The 19,287-nt window shown below is 37.8% G+C and overlaps 1 protein-coding gene across 1 annotated transcript; it reads left to right on the forward strand.

Annotated features, from left to right (window-relative positions):
* The first annotated feature begins 1,870 nt into the window (after positions 1 to 1,870).
* On the forward strand, positions 1,871 to 17,765 carry LOC101743515 (transcription factor SUM-1). The gene is made up of 4 exons (XM_012694302.4): positions 1,871 to 2,713; positions 9,797 to 9,928; positions 15,906 to 16,014; positions 16,795 to 17,765. Exons 1-4 carry the CDS (start codon positions 2,489 to 2,491, stop codon positions 16,872 to 16,874), a joined length of 546 nt encoding a protein of 181 aa, XP_012549756.1. The 5' UTR covers positions 1,871 to 2,488; the 3' UTR covers positions 16,875 to 17,765.
* The last annotated feature ends 1,522 nt before the right edge of the window (positions 17,766 to 19,287 follow it).

Genomic DNA, 19,287 nt, shown 5'->3' on the forward strand with positions numbered 1-19,287 from the left:
ATTGATAGTTTTTTGTTTTTCTACCGTAACATACTTACTGTCTAGAATTTTCCTACATGAAAAAGGTTCTATGGATTTAGCGATAAGATTAGAGATATTACGCTTGCCTATTGACTGATTTTCAATGCCAATTAGATTTTCTAATGCAATAAAATGTAGTCTTTCTCTCTCTCTCCCTTTCTTTTCTCTCTTTCTCTCTCTGGTTCACGCAACCTTATTGAGAAATTTCATGATTATTTTAGGAAATTAAATGCTTAGAAAATGAATAAAAATCAATTGTTTTCTTATTGTGTAGATGGGTGAACGAGCTCACAGTCCACCTGGTGTTAAGTGGTTACCGGAACCCATAGGCATTTACAACATAAATGCCATCTCCCACCTTGAGATATGAGTTCTAAGGTCTCAGTCACAGCGGCTGCCCCACCCTTCAAACCGAAATGTATTACTGCTTCACGGCAGAACTAAACAGGCAGGGTGGTGGTACCTACCCGCGCGGACTTAGAAGAGGTCCTACCACCAATAATTACGCAAATTATAATTTTGCGGGTTTGATTTTTATTACACGATGTTATTCCTTCACCATGGGAGCCAATCGTGAACATTTTGTTAAGTACGTATTTTATTAGAAAAATTGGTACCCGTCGCGCCTTCGGGATTCAAACACCGATGCATCGCAAGATAGGTACAAATGCACCAGACGTCTTATCCTTTAGGCCACGACGACTTCAATCTGCTTTTATCTGTTTTTTTTTTAAATTGTTTCGACAGGCGAATGAGCCGGAATCTAGTTTTACCTTCAGTTTCCGCCATGCTTTTTCTTCACAATTAAAACCCACTTTAAGGTTTTAATCTTGCTTATTTTATTGTCATTATAATTATTATTTCCAAATTATTCGAACACTTCACCGACCAAAACGTGAGTTAAACTATTTATATTTATATACTGTTATACATATCATGAGATACATATTAGTTAGATCGACCAGGTCTTAGACTTTAGGAGACTAGTTAATGCTGAAACGATAAGCAACAATTGTCCTTTAAAATCGTCCTGGATTAAGGCGTTTGTTTTTTTTTTAATAAATACGTACTCCACATGTGTTGAGGAGTTTTACGGTGATAATTTTAAGGCGAATTTTAATTGGCAAATGTAATTACTGTGCTGTCAGCACTTACGAGAAACTTGCGGTTTTAATTTGGGACAACATTTTTTAAATACAAATAAGATTTTAATCTCTTTTTGAGAGGCTATGCCAGCGTAATTGTGCCAGTAGATCTGCTCACGGGGCTCAAACCTGACGATGTTGCTAACATTAACCCTAGCAAGAGCAGTGCTTCGCAGAATCTACCACCGGATCGGAAACGCGACCCACTGAGAAGATCCGGCGAGAAACTGAGTGGGCTGCGTCTATGGGTGATTTTAACCTCATTTCTCAATGTGTGTAGCGGTATGTTCGTGATATCTACGCTCTCAGGCAGCCGCTGGTATAGTCAACTCTAGCAATGAGGCGATGGTGACCCAGCAGATACTAATATAATATATAATGAATTGCTGTTCGTTAGTCTCGCTAATACTCGAGATCGGCTGGACTGATTTGGCTAATTTTGGTCTTCAATTATTTGTGGAAGTCCAGAAAAGGTTTGAAAGGTGAATAAACATGAAAATGCTCGGAAGTAAATAAAAATAACATTTTTTTTCCCTTTGATGTGTCCCCCGTCGGATAGATTCCTTTTGTTTGTTTTAAATTTATTTTATACCAAAGTTTTGGTCTTTTATTTGTCAATTGAGGCAGTACGAAGTCTGTCGGATCAGCTAGTCTGAAATAAAAACTAAATAAAACATGTAAAATAGGAAATGGCATTTAGTGCGGTCTCCAATGTATTCGAAAGCAGCAATGGACGCGTTGATCTTTAAGCACGCGCGACTCCAAACACATTGTTTTTAAATGAGACAAAAAAATAATAATTTAACAATAAAAAATATAAAAAAACACATTTCGTTTCTCTTTCCGTAAACGAGACACTCAAATAAAAACGTCTCGACGCTTTCAGTCTTACAAATTCAAAACTAAATATATTGCGGGCATCAATTTTAATATAAGCGTTAATAAATTGTCATCTCTCAACGGCGTCGCTGCCACGTTTATTATTAGAAAGCATATTTTGTTGAATACTAAACATAAATACACCCCTCGAATTCAGTAGCGAACTCGACGCGGAACGAAGCGCGTCTACAAAACATCAAACAACAAAAATAAAAACGAAAAAAAAAAAATGTCAGAAGTCATAGCGAATTAGTGAAAAAGTTGAAGTGTCAAAATTTACCGCCAAAATTTTGTCAATCGTAAATATCAATTTAGTGTCAAATATAATAAAACAAACAGAAACAACGATTTCCTTTTAAAATAATTGTAAAATTGGCGAGTAAATTAAATATTGTTTTGCTCGAATAGAACCCAATAGTTGTTTAGTTTTTTTATATAATAAAATGAACTACACGTACGAAGAATACAGGAAAAACGAAGGACAGTGTTGCCAAGTTAAAAAAGAAAGTAAAAACGTGGATAATTTTGAAAGTGAAGAGCACGTTCAACACGTGCTGGGTCCGAGCCGGAGATGCCTCGCGTGGGCCTGCAAGGCTTGTAAGAGGAAAACTGCCGCTGTCGACAGACGAAAAGCGGCCACATTACGTGAAAGAAGACGACTTAGAAAAGTAAGTCTGCGGAATGCGGTAAAACAGTATACAATATTTAAGGTTCAGTATGAAGTTCAAATAAAAAAAAAATTAAGTCTCTTAAATTTCCCCTCACCTTCTTATAGTATAAGTACTGATTGTAGATAGTATAACGCTCATAAAAAAAACACAGATTAGAATAAGACTCAAATCTTAGGTTGAAAATGGTAGTTAAGTATGAAGAGTTTCTGAATAATTTTTTCCTGGTATATCTTACAACAGTTCAGTCTCTCCTGGGCTGCGTTGATGGAATTATGAATTGAGGCCTTCAAAGAGCGTCTAGCTAAGGCATCGGACTTCTGCCTCTGGGCCTTGTGACTTTGATTTTATCGTACCAATTCATTCTTTCTTCGTGGCGGTTGTTGCTGAAAAGTCTTAAATCTAAATATCCCACCACAATTTATCGTTAATTGTGCTGAACAACTCTCCACACCCTTGTTTTTAATATTCAATCATTCTTATGTTGATAGGGCTAAATATTTTAAAATGCAAACATTGAGTGATCGCCGCGATATGTTAGGCTTATGTTTTTTACATCAAGTTATGAGCGGTGCTGTCGACTCCCAATCCATCCTCAATAAATTCTCTTTGAAGGTGCCATCCAGGTTACCTCGTCGCCCCTACCACCTACCACCTACCACCAGTAAGATTATATCCAGTCCTACGCTGTTACATCATACATTTAAGCGTTGTTCAAAAGAGTCCTCTTACTAAAGTGATTGGCTATGCGACTTTAGAATTTTACATTAGATGGGTCCTGTTAGCATCTGCCTTCGGCCATTGAATCTAAACTAAATCGCGCTACTTTTTTTTCCATCACGATAGTTATTGTTATTTATTTGGTTTACTAACATTATAATACATCCACATAGTATATTAAATATAGTTACAAGAACAACCAATCATATTTCCTCCATTAATACAACCCACGAGTAGATAGTGAACAGTAACACAACTGAAATTGTTGACTTATAATTTACAAATTTATCTATACCACGACGATTGTTTTTTTTTCTTCCTATTCTCTGGTACGGGTAGATGAGGTCATGGGTTCAACCTTGACGAATTTGTTAACACTAGACCTAGCAAGAGCAGTGCTTTGCAAAATCTACCACGGGATCGGAATCGCGACCCACAATTAGTACATACATATTTGAAAAACAATAATTAGTAAAAGCGAAATTAAGCCGTATTTCAAGATTAAAGACGAAAGAAGAGAGATACTCTAAATATAGATCTTAACTCTCTTAATAAATCTACTTTGAACTCTTAGCTCTAGTACGGATTCGTCATTATAACGGTATTGGTACATCACTCAAGATACTTCACTTCCCATTCTAACCCTAAATAATAAAAACAAGTATAATGTAAAATCCTTGTAACGCCAACGTAAAGTTACAAAATTAAACTGCTTTAATCCCCTGAGCACCTCTTAACTCTACATAAATACAGTTTCTCTGTCCGTCTGTCACGTACGAAGGATTACATGGAATTAATATTGAGAATTTCCGGGAATTTTAATGTATTAAATTCTGGCAACATTTTTATATTACAAATTTATTTACAGGTTTTCCTGTGAGTGTTTTTTTTATATTTTAAAACAACACGGCTTATGTTTGTTTATATTTTATTTATTTATTTAGGAGAATCCACACAAAAACAATGATTATCATTAATTTCCTCTTAGTTCTATCTTTTTACATCATCTAAAAGTAAAATGAAGAAAAAAAATCCTTACTGCATTCATACAGTACGACCTCTTTTTTTCGACTTCGACGATCTTTTTTTAACCTGTCAGGATATCATATCTATACAATAATACGTGAAGCAAAAACTTTGTACCCCTTTTTACGAAAATTGCGTGGACGGAGGAGTATGAAATTTTCCACACTTGTAGAGAATATAGAGAAAGAGTGCAGAGTGCTAATATTTTATTTTTATTATCCATTAATAATACATTAAATCGATAAAAAAATCATTACACACACACTACCATGTATTTGACACACACATATATATATATACTCTTCCTTTACTATCAAACTTTTATTATTGCTTAAAATCTGTGGTCAAATTGAGAATAGTTTAATATTGTTTATCTTTAATATTATTTGTCTATAGTGTAGTCTTGGCGAAATCTGTGACTATAGAAGTTTAATTGTCTTTGACAACGGAACCATAACAATGTTCAAATTTATAATTTCAATTAATTATAGTCGAATTTCGACTACTGCGGGACCACTGGTCCGAGTGAATTCATAGGACTATTGTATCATCATCGCACCTTGATGTGTGTGCAAATTTTCAAGTAAATCGGACGGCTTGAGGTCGGTGGTAATGACTTCTACTTACAAACAAACATACATATCGCACATACGGTGCAATAACGTCACTTACGCAAATTATGTAATTTTTCAGGAGAAACGTTGAAAAGTTCAACATCTTATTATATAATTCTTATATAGTTCTAGACTATAGAAATAAAATGATAATATTTAAACTAAAACTTTATACTTGATCAGTAAAAGCAAACATCTCTCTCGTCTCACCAAAAAAAACTCTTAAAAAAAAGTATTTTCTCATACTCAGTTTAATATTAACAAAAATTGTTTAAGTGACTTTATATAACCGTATGTGCGATGTGTACAATGCATACTAAAGCGTGTTAAAAACCTTTAATTCTTTGGCCATGTATTCTCTGGTTGGAGTGTCGTGACCCGACCCGATAGGTTGGTCCTGTGTGCTTAGTGCGAGTTTTTTACGTTCTCGATAGCGTTAAAGTTAGCATTTCAGTTCACTTTTACGCTATCGAGAACGTTAAAAAGCTCTCACTGAGTATACTGACCTAGCGCGTTATCCCGGGACACCAGCGGCGTCGTTTAGCCGGGCGACGTGTTGACCGCGATAATATCCTTACCCTGCCCGGGTTCTGACCTCGGGGGGGATCGGACACTGGGGCGAGAGTACAGGGGAGTCGTTTAGTGGGTAGGACCCTAAATACCATCGCGTTGGCTCTGAGGTCCGCCTCAAACATTTGCTGGTCATCTAATCCCACATAACCCGCGCGCCCCCAGGTGTGGGACCTTGTAAGAGGTCTCCCTATAAAAAGGGTCTCTCAGTTGTTTCACTAACTTGAAACCCCTTCAGGTTATTCAATCCCGATTTTGCAGGATAGCCGTCGGAGCACCATGGTTCCTGAGGAACGTGGATCTCTATGATGACCTGGAACTTGACTCGGTCAGTAAGTATCTACAGTCGGCATCATTACGCCACTTTGAAAAGGCGGCACGACATGAGAACCCTCTTGTCGTGGCCGCTGGAAACTGCATACCCGATCCTGTAGACCGAATGGTAAACAGTCGACGTCCCCCTAAACACGTCATTACGGATCGTCCCGATCCATTAACAGTGCTTTTAGGTACCACAAGCACCGGTCACCATCCTCGTCGAACCCGTCGCCAGCGACGAAGGGCTTGATGAGCGAATTAACCCATAGACACAGCCCACTCAGTTTCTCGCCGGATCTTCTCAGTGGGTCGCGTTTCCGATCCGGTAGTAGATTCTGCGAAGCACTGCTCTTGCTAGGGTCAGTGTTAGTATCACTCCAGTTTGAGCCCCGTGAACTCACTTACTAGTTATGGTTACGCTCAAATAGCCTCTCAATTCTATCAGCTTAGGTAGGAAAAAAATAATCAGTTTTAAAAATCACCTATCAAAGTATTCCTTATCACAGTTCGCGCTTGTTTAGAATAAAAATATACAAGCTCCCCCTTCTAAAATGTACGGTTGACAATAAAAATGTTTCTGTAACTATTTAAGTTGTCAGTGCACTCCATTTAAAAGCATTTAAAAGTTAATAGGACGCCCTCTGGGGAGGGAGAGGGGGACATTTCGGCGATCACTTAACTGATATTAAAATAAACTTTGGAGAATTTTAAGAGAATGCCCTTGTGGTTCGGTGATGCGCGGGCCATGTTCCCAATGTCGCAGATTCGAGACCATTGTTTTTAATACGCTTTTATTAGCTTCAGACGTATGTATGTTAGTATGTAACGGACCCTTTGAACATGATTTTGACCCCTTTTTAAACGTCGGATTAACTCGAAATTTGGCATACTAATTAAGGACCGATGACAATTATATATTTAAAAAAAAAATAAAAAAATTGAAATTTAACTAAAAAATGAAAAATATAATAAATAATAGTTAAAAATAATAAAAAATGGCTTTTATAGAACATCCAACTAAAAAATAAAAAATCAATTTTAATAAATTAGAATTAAAAATATAATAGTGTAAGAAAAAAATATTTTCTTGTAAAAAAAACAACAAAAAGATTTGGTACAAAGAAACATGACACAGTGCAATAAAAAAACGAAATATGACAATCCATTCGATTTATTGCTCTACATTATTTCTCGACTATGTCCAATTAGTCATCTTGAATCTTTGGAAATATTTCTTTCATGTTTATTTTATATATACACCGGCGCAACATTACTATTTAATTAACTAAGATTAGTTAAAGTTAACTGTTTCCTTAATATTGACGTTTTTGGTTAACTATTGTAAGTGTAGATAATACACATAAATTAGTTATAGATAAGCAACTCAAGTACTCAACAAAAATGTTTACGGGCGTCGGCCACTAGATGGCCTCGCTTCGATTAGTTTCTCATTGCTCCGGTAGATGGCAGTAACATATTACCTATCCTATATTTTATTTTTAATTAAGGATTTTGTAAATTTTCTATAAAAAACATTGATATATTAAAAATAACAAATAGCGACTTGTATGATTTATTAATTTTTATTTTCTGTGTTTAGTTATACAATAATTAAATGCCTTCACTTTAACAACATATATGTTTAGGGGCATCCGCTACGAGATGTCGCTAGTTTCCATACAAAAAAATAGTTGTCTTAAAGTATCGCAGTTTCAGAGCCCTGATTGTAAGTCCAACGCGTGTAAACAATTGTTCAGGACGGTGTTTATAATGATTCATGACTAAGCTACCCCCACTTTCTATTATAAATTCGAGTGTCCACCTGTAAACAGCTACCGTCGTTTGCGACGAAGGGCTCTAGGAGTAAATTAACCCATTGACACCGCCCATTGAGTTCCTCGCCGGATCTTCTCGGGGGGCCGCGTTTACGATCCGGTGGTAGGTTCTACGAAACACTGCTCTTGCTAGGGTTAGTCTTAGCAACGTCGTCAGGTTTGAGCCCCGTGAGCTCACCTACTTGTTAGGGTTACGCTGAAATAGTTTCAAGAGCATCAGCTAAGGTAGGAAAAAAAAAATAAACAACAAGTTGTTGTTGGAAGACTCACCGAAATAGCGCTAGTGTAGTAAGTGGAAATTATATGAATTAGTTTTAAACAGAGCGAAGTGTACTTGGTTGAAGTGAAGTGTGGTAGTTTGTGGCGCTGTTTTTAAAACCCTTCCACTTGCTACTGTGGCGCCGCCTTAATTAGTTTCCTTCTCAACGAATAGTTTTTAATACACTGACATGTGCTCCTTATTTTTACCTTCCATAGTTATGTCTGTCTGTATCTGTTTATATAGAAAGTAGAGGTAAGAATCACACTCTCTGTGTATGAAAAAGTGTCCGTTGAGAAGGGAGCAAATTATGGTGGCGCCACAGTAGCAAGCGGATAGATTTAAAAAACAGCGCCTTTTTTTTGTTTAATAGCATTAAAGTATTACTGGTGCCCCGGAGGCCTTACCAGTTTCACCAGGACGCGTGGGCGAGGAAAGGCTCAGCCAGGAGGGCCCAAAAACACCACATATCGCTTCAGTCCAGCACTCTTCGCTCTGTTTAAAAATGGCTATATTCAAATCACTTCCAATTCCTACACTAGCGCTATTTCGGTGGGTCTATCAACAATAACTTGCTGTTTGTAGGTGAACACTTTTTCAACTTGTCTCCTATACAAGATGGTGCTCCTTACCTCTATATACAGAACATATAGGCAAAGCAACATACATAAATATGACTAAGTTTGCCAACATTAAAAAAAAACAACACAGAACGCATAGAGCTATCAAAATGACAGAAGATTTACGTGTTGCCATCATAATTAAAATAAAAAAAACAACTACAAAACGTTTGGAATATTAAGGAAAGAAAAAGATGATATTAAACAGTGAGATACGATAATTCAGTCTTTACGCGTTATTAAGAAGTGCGTCGTAAAGTTTGTATGTTTACAACGTTTCTATTTTAGTACGGATCGAACTAGAGAGGAGTGGACATGTAGCGTTCTCAAAGAAAATTATGTGACTGAGTCAGGCGGCGATCGCAACGCCAAACTCTCAAAACATGTGCGAATTCTAGGCGTTGGACGGCAAATGAGGGTATTTAAAAAAAAACGAAATATATCTAAAGTTAGATTTGACTTTTCGTTTTCAAAAAACGTTACGTCAACAACTTAAATGCCGGCAGCCAACTTGAGACATGAGTTCTAAGGTCTCCGTTTCTTCCGTACAACTACTGCCCCGTCCTTTAAAACGAAAAGCATTACTGCTTGACGGACGAAATTGGCAGGATGCTGGTAATTACCTGAACAGAAATGATTACTAGGTACATTATATTTTTTTCAACAGATTCACTTAAGTCTACCGTGTCGTAGATATTAGGTATGTTAATAATTATAAGGTATTGTGTATTGTCAATACGTCCAAAGAGGTACTACATATATAAATAAATAACCGGGAACAAAGCACGCACGGTCATCCAGCCCCAAATTAGGATTCCCTGTGTTATGAGTACCAGAGACTGTCATACATCCATATATACATTTAAATATATAGACAGTACATACCCAAACAAAGAGCAAACAAACCTGTTCATCGCACGAATGTTTGCCCGATGCGGGAATCGAACCCACGACTCTCGGCGCAACAGTCAGGAGCGCTAACTACTGCACCATCAAGTTAGTCAGTCAAAAAGTCTTTATACAACAAATAATGTAATTACAGTAAAATATCCAAAATCAAACCACGACTGTGGTCTTAATTACTTGTAATACTCTTCAAAGTTGTAATTTCTATTTCATAGGTTAACGCGGCATTTGAGGAGCTCAGGGTCAGAGCGCGCGCTGGAAGCGGCCGCCTCCCGAAGCTGGAGATCCTCAGAGCAGCGATACAGCATATAGAACGGTTACAGGCAGCGTTAAGGGCCGCCGCAGTGGTGAGACATTTGAAAATCTCTTATCGACACGCTATCGGGTTTTTAACAGGATTCCAGAAAAGTAGGAAATTATGAATCCGACTGTATTCTTTGTTAACTCAGAACTTTTTCCGGGTGAACCGATTTTTTATTTGAAGGATGGCATTTTTCGTGTGATCCAGTTTAAATCTTATCAAGATTCTACCAGTTTTAGAGTCATCATTAATGATGCATGTTTAATTGACTTGGACTACATTGACGATATGCGCATTTCGTCTTGTCAAAGTTAATTTTTGTTATTTAGAAGACGACATAACCCAGTGCCGTTGTTCTGGTCCGATGATGGACAAAAACCATTTACTCTAGCAAATCTGTTTTTTTTTTTTATTGCTTAGATGAGTGGACAAGCTCACAGCCCACCTGATGTTAAGTGGTTACTGGAGCCCATACACATCTACAACGTAAATGCGCCACCCACCTTGAGATATAAGTTCTAAGGTCTCAATTATAGTTACAACGGCTGCCCCACCCTTCAAACCGAAACGCATTACTGCTTCACGGCAGAAATAGGCAGGGTGGTGGTACCTACCCGTGCGGACGCACAAGAGGTCCTACCACCAGTAATTACGCAAATTATAATTTTGCGGGTTGCATTTTTATTACACCATGTTATTCCTTCACCGTGGAAATCAATCGTGAACATTTGTTGAGTACGTATTTCATTAGAAAAATTGGTACCCGCCTGCGGGATTCGAACACCGGAGCATCGCTCAACACGAATGCACCGGACGTCTTATCCGTTAGGCCACGACGACTGCATCGACTGTATTGACACATTAAGAATTCTATGTGGTTACCAAATGATTTTACGAATTGTTTTTAAGCCTTTGCCGCTATCAACAATCAACATTACATAGACCATTCTATTTCTGATCCACCGGATCCACTCTTGGTACTTTAGGGCCTCCATGCACCCGTCATCGTTCTCAACGAATGCGACGTGCAGTCTAGCCCATAGACACAGCCCACTTAGTTTTTCACCGGATTTTCTCAGTAGGTCGCGATTCCGATCCGGTGGTAGATTCAATGAAGCATTGCCCTTGTTAGGCCAGTGTTGGTAATTTATCTTTAATTTGACCTTCGCTCCGTGATAGCAGATAGGCAAGCAAATTCATAACCTTAATTTGGGGCTGGGTGACCGTGCGTTAGTATTTCTCAGTTATTTATTATTTATTGTCTCGTCGTACTCATAAACACAATTAAAATAACTGTTACGATGTAATCTCGCGTTTTTATTGTACGAAGACCGAGTGATTGTACAGATCGAACCTCCATTGTCTATTACCACGTGAACCATAAAGTATAAGAAATACGCAGTCGCAAATACTGGTGGTAGGACCTCTTGTGAGTCCGGGCGGGTAGGTACCACCACCCTGCCTATTTCTGCCGTGAAGCAGTAATGCGTTTCGGTTTGAAGGGCGGGGCAGCCGTTGTAACTATACTTGAGACCTTGACATCTATAGTACTATAGTAGAATTATTTTGTCCGTGCAGTTTGGGTCATAAAACATAGCCCGGCTAGGGCGGTGAGTATGTAGCGCGGGCGCAACGCCATTATCGATAATAACAAATGAGTCATCGAAGACAGGTACACGGCGGCGGGGTGGTATACGAAGGGTGGTGAGACATTGTTATGTTACGAGTAGTTTGCACTTACCTGCGTTATAGTAGGTACATTATGTCGAAGAGAAATGTGTTTTTATGCATTCGTTCTCTGAATTTCTTTAGTGACACAATGGCTACTCCTTTGTTTTGTATCAAAACGGCAGAATTTATTCAAAATAATATTTGCACGTGTTGTTGTCAACAATGATCAAAAAAATTTCACTGAAATAAGAATAGATCCCGAAAAGTTACAAAGTGTTAATTTCTGCCGATCTCGTTAACTTGCTGCGACGATATGTGTTGTAAGTGTTCGATTAGTGATTTTTTTAAATCACTAACTCACAAAATGACAAAGCTAAATACACTATCGATAACGCTTATCAACAACAATAATGCGCATCACTATGCCCGTCCATAAGGCTCGTGGGTGGAAGAGAGAGCGAAGTACTCGCTTCACCGCTCCGATTTTTTATGACCCAAACTGCACGGACAAAATAATTCTACTATAGATCCTGTACCTTTATTTATGGTACGCATAAAAAAACAAGTCCATGAACACGGAACTTGTGATTATCGCGCGTTATACTCGTATTCTGATAGTTTTCAAACAAAAAATAATAATAAAACACACACACACACACGCACTCAAGCAAGCCAGCGAAATTTTCGTTGTAGATTTGAACGCGGGCCACGTATATATCTGGTAATTAAAATGATTCACTGCGCATCTCTACAGTTCTATTTCGACTCACCGACGGTCGTGTAGCGATAAATAACGGGTGGACGTGAATTAATGGGGAATTAACATCGCGACACCGCGGCCGAAGTATCAAAAACGGAATCGGTAATGTAATATATAGATTTGATTGCCGGCGATGGGTAATGGTGAAGTTTTTTTTATTGTCTCTTGTTTTCTCTATCCAGTTATAGCTAGCAGCTTTCCGTCGGCAGTAAAACACGCGTAGACAAAACTAGGATTAAAGGTAGCCTATACACTTTTCTAGGGTTTGAACTGTTTCCTTATTATCAAATTTCATAGCAATCGGTATTTTGGCTGTGTAAACATCACAGACTGACAGAGTTTACAGCGTAGTTAGTATTTGCAGCATTTGCAGCGTAGCTTTTAACTTAGAACACTGTAAAAGTAAATTACAAATGTCTATAAATTAAGATATCCTTTTTGCATTAGGTATACGATTGTAATGAAATAAAATCGATTCTGCCATGTAGTCTTTTCTATTTAATTTTAATAAAATTAAATAAATAATAAATAAATAAAATAAATATTAAATAAGTAAATAAAATTAAAAATAAACTACCTAGATAAATAATCTAACTAAAACGTGAAGGTTTGTAACGTTTAGAGCTATTTTTAACTGATTCCCAAAAGTAAGGAAACTTTTTAGGTGAACCTATTTTGATGATACTTTTTTTATTTCAAAGTTACTGCTTCTCGTGTGGTCCCATTTAAATGTTATCAAGATCTGACTTGAGTTATCACTAAGGATGCATGTTAAATTCACTTCGACCATCTACATTAAATGAAAATTTATTTTTACTAAGGTCGGTTTTCGTTTACGTTAAATTTTCTATTATTTCAATGTTGGTATATTAGTGTTTTCGTTGTAATGTTGGTAATACGTAAAACAATGAAGCGGAGGACAGAAATAAGAAAACAAAAAAATAAGAAGTTTTTTTTTCAATTCAAGCGCATTCACAATATACATTAATGAAATTTTGCGAAATTTTAGCGAATTCATCAGTTACTAATTCTAAATCATATAATTCTAGCAAACATCGTCAATAGCTGTGTATTAGAGTGTATAATCTGTGGCTGGTCGGTTTTGGCGCGTAACGAAGTCACCCGAAATGAAATTTCAGTAGAGTTTTGTAAAGGATTTCTATTTTAAATTATCCAATCTAATCTGTTCTGTTGTCTACGTTTACAGCCAGTTTCTTTTAATAGTAGCACGTGTTTACATTTCATAGTTTTAGCGTACAATTAAAATTATAAATGTGTTGTAATAGTTAAGTATTTTTGCATCAAAGTTCTGTCTACACGATACAAATAAGAATCGTATTAAATTTCATTGTGTGTTATATAAATAAAGCAGAGGTAAGAACGTTCTACCATATTCAGCGGCTCCGAGCCATATTTTTTCTTTCTTTTTCTTTAATGTCGTCGTGGCCTAAAGGATAAGGCGTCCGGTGCATTCGTGTGTAGCGATGCACCGGTGTTCGAATCCCGCAGGCGGGTACCAATTTTTCTAATGAAATACGTACTCAAGAAATGTTCACGATTGACTTCCACGGTGAAGGAATAACATCGTGTAATAAAAATCAAACCCGCAAAATTATAATTTGCGTAATCACTGGTGGTAGGACCTCTTGGGAGTCCGCACGGGTAGGTACCACCACCCCGCCTATTTCCGCCGTGAAGCAGTAATGCGTTTCGGTTCGAAGGGTGGGGTAGCCGTTGTAACTATACTGAGACCTTAGAACTTATATCTCATGGTGGGTGGCGCATTTACGTCGTAGATGTCTATGGGCTCCAGTAACCACTTAACACCAGGTGGGCTGTGAGCTCGTCCACCCATCTAAGCATTAAAAAAAAATAAAAAAAAACCTACCTCTTCGCTAGTAACCTAAGAGGCTATACCAGCTACGCTCTGACGGATAGGTGGGCTCATGGGCTCAATCTGATAGCTAACACTAGCCCTAACGAGAGCAGTGCTTCAAAGAATCTACCACCGTATCGGAATTGCGACCCACTGAGGAGATCCGGCGAGAAACTCAGTGGGCTGTGTCTATGGGTTAGTTCGCTCGTCAAACTCTTACTACCTATTGTTGTGGATACAAAACATGTATTTTTTGTAAGTTTACAGACCAAGAAACGAAAAGGAATCGGATAACCAAAAGTACAAATCAATCATTTTCAAACGATTTTAATTTCAGTAGTCTTAAAGTTGTCGTGACAATTTGATGCTTATTAACTTTACGTTATGTCTGTGTTTAAAGCTGCGTCAAAACTTTTGTAATGACCACATTTCTCCTTCACTTTTAAATAAATGATAAAGTCAATAAATAATATGCAATATACGACTTATATTTAATATAAGACAATAATACGCGTGACTAAGCTGTCTTAATTAAAATTTAGTCATCATTAAACTAAGCATAGTAATGAAAATAGAAATCTCAATGGTCATCATTTACAACACACAAAAGATTAGATCTATCTAAATTCAGCCCTGATATCTGATGGCAAATCAGGGCTAGAATGCCCTTTCGCTCAACGAAGCCGACTAGCCGTGACGTCTACTGAAATAACATGTACTGAACACTAAAATTAATATTAGATATATCTTCAGCGCGTCGCGTATCTCGTTTTAAAACTTACGACATTGTACTGAGTTCTCTGTTTAGTGCGAGTTTCTTAACGTTCTCGATAGCGTAAAAGTTAACTCATATTCGTGTATGGAATGGAATCGTTTGCCTACGTTTGCCGCGAGAGGCGCTGTTCCAACTGCATACAAAATTGGGTTAACTTTTACGCTATCGAGAACGTTAAAAAACTCGCACTAAGCACACTGGTCGTGCAGATTAGTGTTGAGAATTAAGCGGGTCTGGCGTAGATTTAATCTTTTTAAATAAAACACGGATTTAAACAAGGACTTCCACAACGAAGTGTGTGTGATCATTCTGATCATTTTGATCACACCGTTGTGAGAGTTTTATCCGATCAGGCGTATTGGGAGCTCAAGCGGTTAGTTTTTGTCTTTCGAATTTCGTTCTGCGAGACGTGAACAAATTTTTTTAGCCCATATACATCTAGAACATAAATGATGTCACGCAACTTGAGGCATGAGGTCTAGGGCCTCCGTTTTTACAACACAACGACCGCCCAACCTTTCGAATTGAAACGCGTTACTGCTTCACGGCAGAAATAGGCATAGTGGTGGTACCTACCCGTGCGGACTCACAAGAGGTCCTACCACCAAGACCAGTAATTACACAAATTGTAATTTTGCGGGTTTGATTTTTATTACACGACACTATTCCTTCACCGTATAAGTATGTATTTCATTAGATAAATCGGTACCTCATCAGCATCGCCTGCGGGATTCGAACACCGTTGCATCGCTACATACGAATGCACCGGACGTCTTATCCTTTGGGCCACGACGAACTAAAACTACTGTTACGTTTATTATTTACATTTTTAATAATATTGTCGATGTTTCGAATAATCCACAGTGTAATGACGAAAATCGTGAACACGTTTTCGATTATGATTTAAATATATTAATGTAGATTTTGCTCTTTTTTTACAGCTAGAGTCGGAGAAGTGTAAAGGCTATTTAGAATCACCAGTGAACGTCGTAAGGACACAGTACGAAGCTAAGGAGGCGAAGGCGGAAAAGGAGAGGCCGTTTTTAAGTGGTGAGTTTGTTGGTGTGTGTGTGTGTGGCGTTGTGAAACGTATGGGCAGGTGACCCGGTGCCTTATTTGTCGAGTACTTGACAGTGACATGACAGCCTTCAGATTGTACAGTAGCTTTTTTTTTTTTAACTTACGTACCTGACACGTGCTTATTTGCAGCAGTGCAGATTTATTGTCGAAGTCATATTATGCATTAATAGGGTAAATTCCAAAGTACCTATCGGAACTTGATGAAATTTATATGGAATCACAACAGAAACATTGGCTTTCAAAGAATAAATGAAATCAGATCTGAAGTAAGGCACTTAATTTTTTTTCTACAAATATATCGAGGGGTGAAAGGGTATTTGGTTTAAGCGACATTTATCTTTGTAATTAAAGATGCGTTTTATTCGGTATTAAGTATAAACAATTCGATAATTTAATTTGAACTTCAATAAAGTTTACTCCATTGAAATAGCTGAAGCAGTTTTTTTAGTTATGATACTTTTTCCAAATTTTAAGCTTTAAATGGCTCTTCTGTAAAGTCGCAAACATGTCGCTTAAGCCCTATCACCCCTCGATATAATCTCATAATTCTTATAAGTCGGTTATTAAACAAATTGCTCTTGCACTGGTAGTGTATCTGAGCTAGCACGGATAGGAATCGGCATGTAGTCCATTTCTGCGACGGAACCGCAATGCATTCCGCTTCGAAGAGTAGAGCGAGCGATGTATTGTAAATTATGACTTATGCCGTTACGATCTGGTGCCTAATTAAATGATGGATTTCTTCCTCAGGAGACAGCAGCAGCTGTGGTGTTAACAGTTTGGCGAGACTTCGTTGTATAGTTCAGGCTCTGTCTAAAGAAATTAATTAGTGATATTGTTACCGTTCTAAGTAACGATACTAGGTAAATACGTACCTAGTACACCTTATACTAGGTAAGTACGTACCTAGTACACACTATACTAGGTAAATAAGCACCTAACAGGTGTTCACGTGTATCAATGAACAAAACACAACAATAAATCCGTATTTCGGTTTGAGCGATATGATTTTTAATGACTTAAATCATGAAATCGAAATGCCAATGGTGTTGAATAATTTGTGGCATGAAGAGGAAATATACTTTACAACTTTGACAAAATACTTTGAGCCAATGAAGTCAAATTAAGGGTGTTTCAAAATACGTGACATTTCTCATGCGATAAAGACAAGTCCATAGCTATATTTGCCATTGAGAATTATCTTGTTCAATTTGTAGATTTAATGAATACATTGTATTCTTCTTCACCAATGTTGAGTGTAGGTTTCTTAATATATTTTTTGCCCACCTGGTGTTAAGTGGTTACTGGAGTAACTGGAGTAAGGTGGTTACAACGTAAATTCGCCCCGCAGCTTGAGACATAAGTTCTTAGGTCTCAGTATAGTTACAACGGCTGCCTCACCCTTCAAACCGAAACGCATTACTGCTTCACGGCAGAAATAGGCAGGGCAGTGGTACCTACCCGTGCGGACTCACAAGAGGTCCTACCACCAGTATGCACTTTTCATATGCACTCCATTCTTTTCGGTCTTCTCATCAGGTCTTCAGCCCACCTCATTGGTTGTTTAAGTACCTACATTGTATTATTAATTACAAAAATGCTCACATTTTTTTTCTCTCATTAATTTATTTTGCTCATCTATAAATAAGACTAACGGTTATTTAGTTCCTAATATTTTTATGTAAAATATTTATTGTAAATAAATTGTATAGTTGATGGTCGTTTTATTTTTATTTTTTAACAATTTTATAATCAAAGTTCTAAAAACAGGGTTCCCTGTGCCGAGGGAAACAAATGACTGAACTTAAAAACAGGATTAAAATACATTATTAAAATAGGTACACATTTTGAAAATAATATTCATTTAGAATTGTGGATTTATTGACAATTGTTCGGAAATTGCTTTTCAAATGACTGTAATGCGGTAACTTTAAGTACCTACCTAAGCAACGATTAGGTAGATAGGTAGGTAAGTTAAGGTAAGCTATCTATTATGTAAATTAATCATGGCTTTAGTAGTTTAACTCACTTGTTTGTCGTCAAAGTATTTCTGTGCCTTTTTGTAGATTCAATCACGCTAGAAGCCATTTTGTTGTAAGGTATCTTTTAATGGATCTTGTGACTACAAAATCGCTTCGTATTTCCGCGTATACAATTATAAACACTATTATTTAACGGGCTCGCTTACAACGGCGCCTAAGTGTCGTCGGAATCATAGCGTATCGCCGCCCTGTACGAATTTAAAGCAGCAAATGATATCAATTGAAGGCGGGGCTTAAAGACTTGCCAAGTTACACCCACTTGCCTGGACGCATGTTTTGATCATCCAGATATATCGAAGTAGATCGCTCTTGAAAGATAGCTATTGTAGATATATTTGAAATGTCGCGGTACTGATTGGAGCGTCGATTTGGAGACGCTGCGTTTCCAAACTTCTTCGTTGCTACGTTATATATAGGGCTTTAAAATGAATTACCCCACACTGTTTCTGTGCGTTTTGACTGATCGTTTATCGCACGAAGTTACAGAAATGTTTTTTTTAAATTGATTAAAAGGGTAGTCCCACGTGAGCTCTCACGACCCACCTTGTTTTGAGTGGTTACCGGAGCTCGTGGACATCAACAAAGTAAATGACGTCACCCAAATTGAGACGCGAGTTCTAACACCGGTCACTCACATGCGCACGAATACGCAAACTCGCAAGTGTAAGACGACATTTGCAAATGATTATGCAAAGTTTTCGCTGCATTCGTGGTTTTCAAAGCTGTGTCGGTTTTTTAACAGACATCAAAGCGCGCGAACCGCGAACCTTCGCGTAGTCTCACACACATTCGTTTGCCCAGTTGCGCCGACGATTGCGAAGGTAACGGACGTATCGCCATTTTCATAGTTCGTGACGTCTACTGTGTAGCGTATCTTCATCAAAAGGAATCCCATAAAAACAGCATGGCTGTTAATGATGTCTGGGAAATAATTCAAAACTCTTTTTCTCTTCAATGTTCTATTGACGAATTAAAAAGGAGGAGAAATTCGCGAGACATTCGTAAACAAGTGTGGGAGGAAGCGCAAACGGGTTCGCAAATTGAGTATGCGAACCCATTTGCACAGGTGCTAAGTTTGCGAATGAATGTTTGACGGCCTTTCATATGCGCGCAAACATTCGTACAATGTACGAATATTTGCCCGCATGTGACTGGCCCGCATAAGAATCGGTTTTTACAGTACGGCTGCCCCCGCCCCCCG

This window comes from Bombyx mori, chromosome 23 (assembly GCF_030269925.1).
Source record: "Bombyx mori chromosome 23, ASM3026992v2".
NCBI lineage: Eukaryota > Metazoa > Arthropoda > Insecta > Lepidoptera > Bombycidae > Bombyx > Bombyx mori.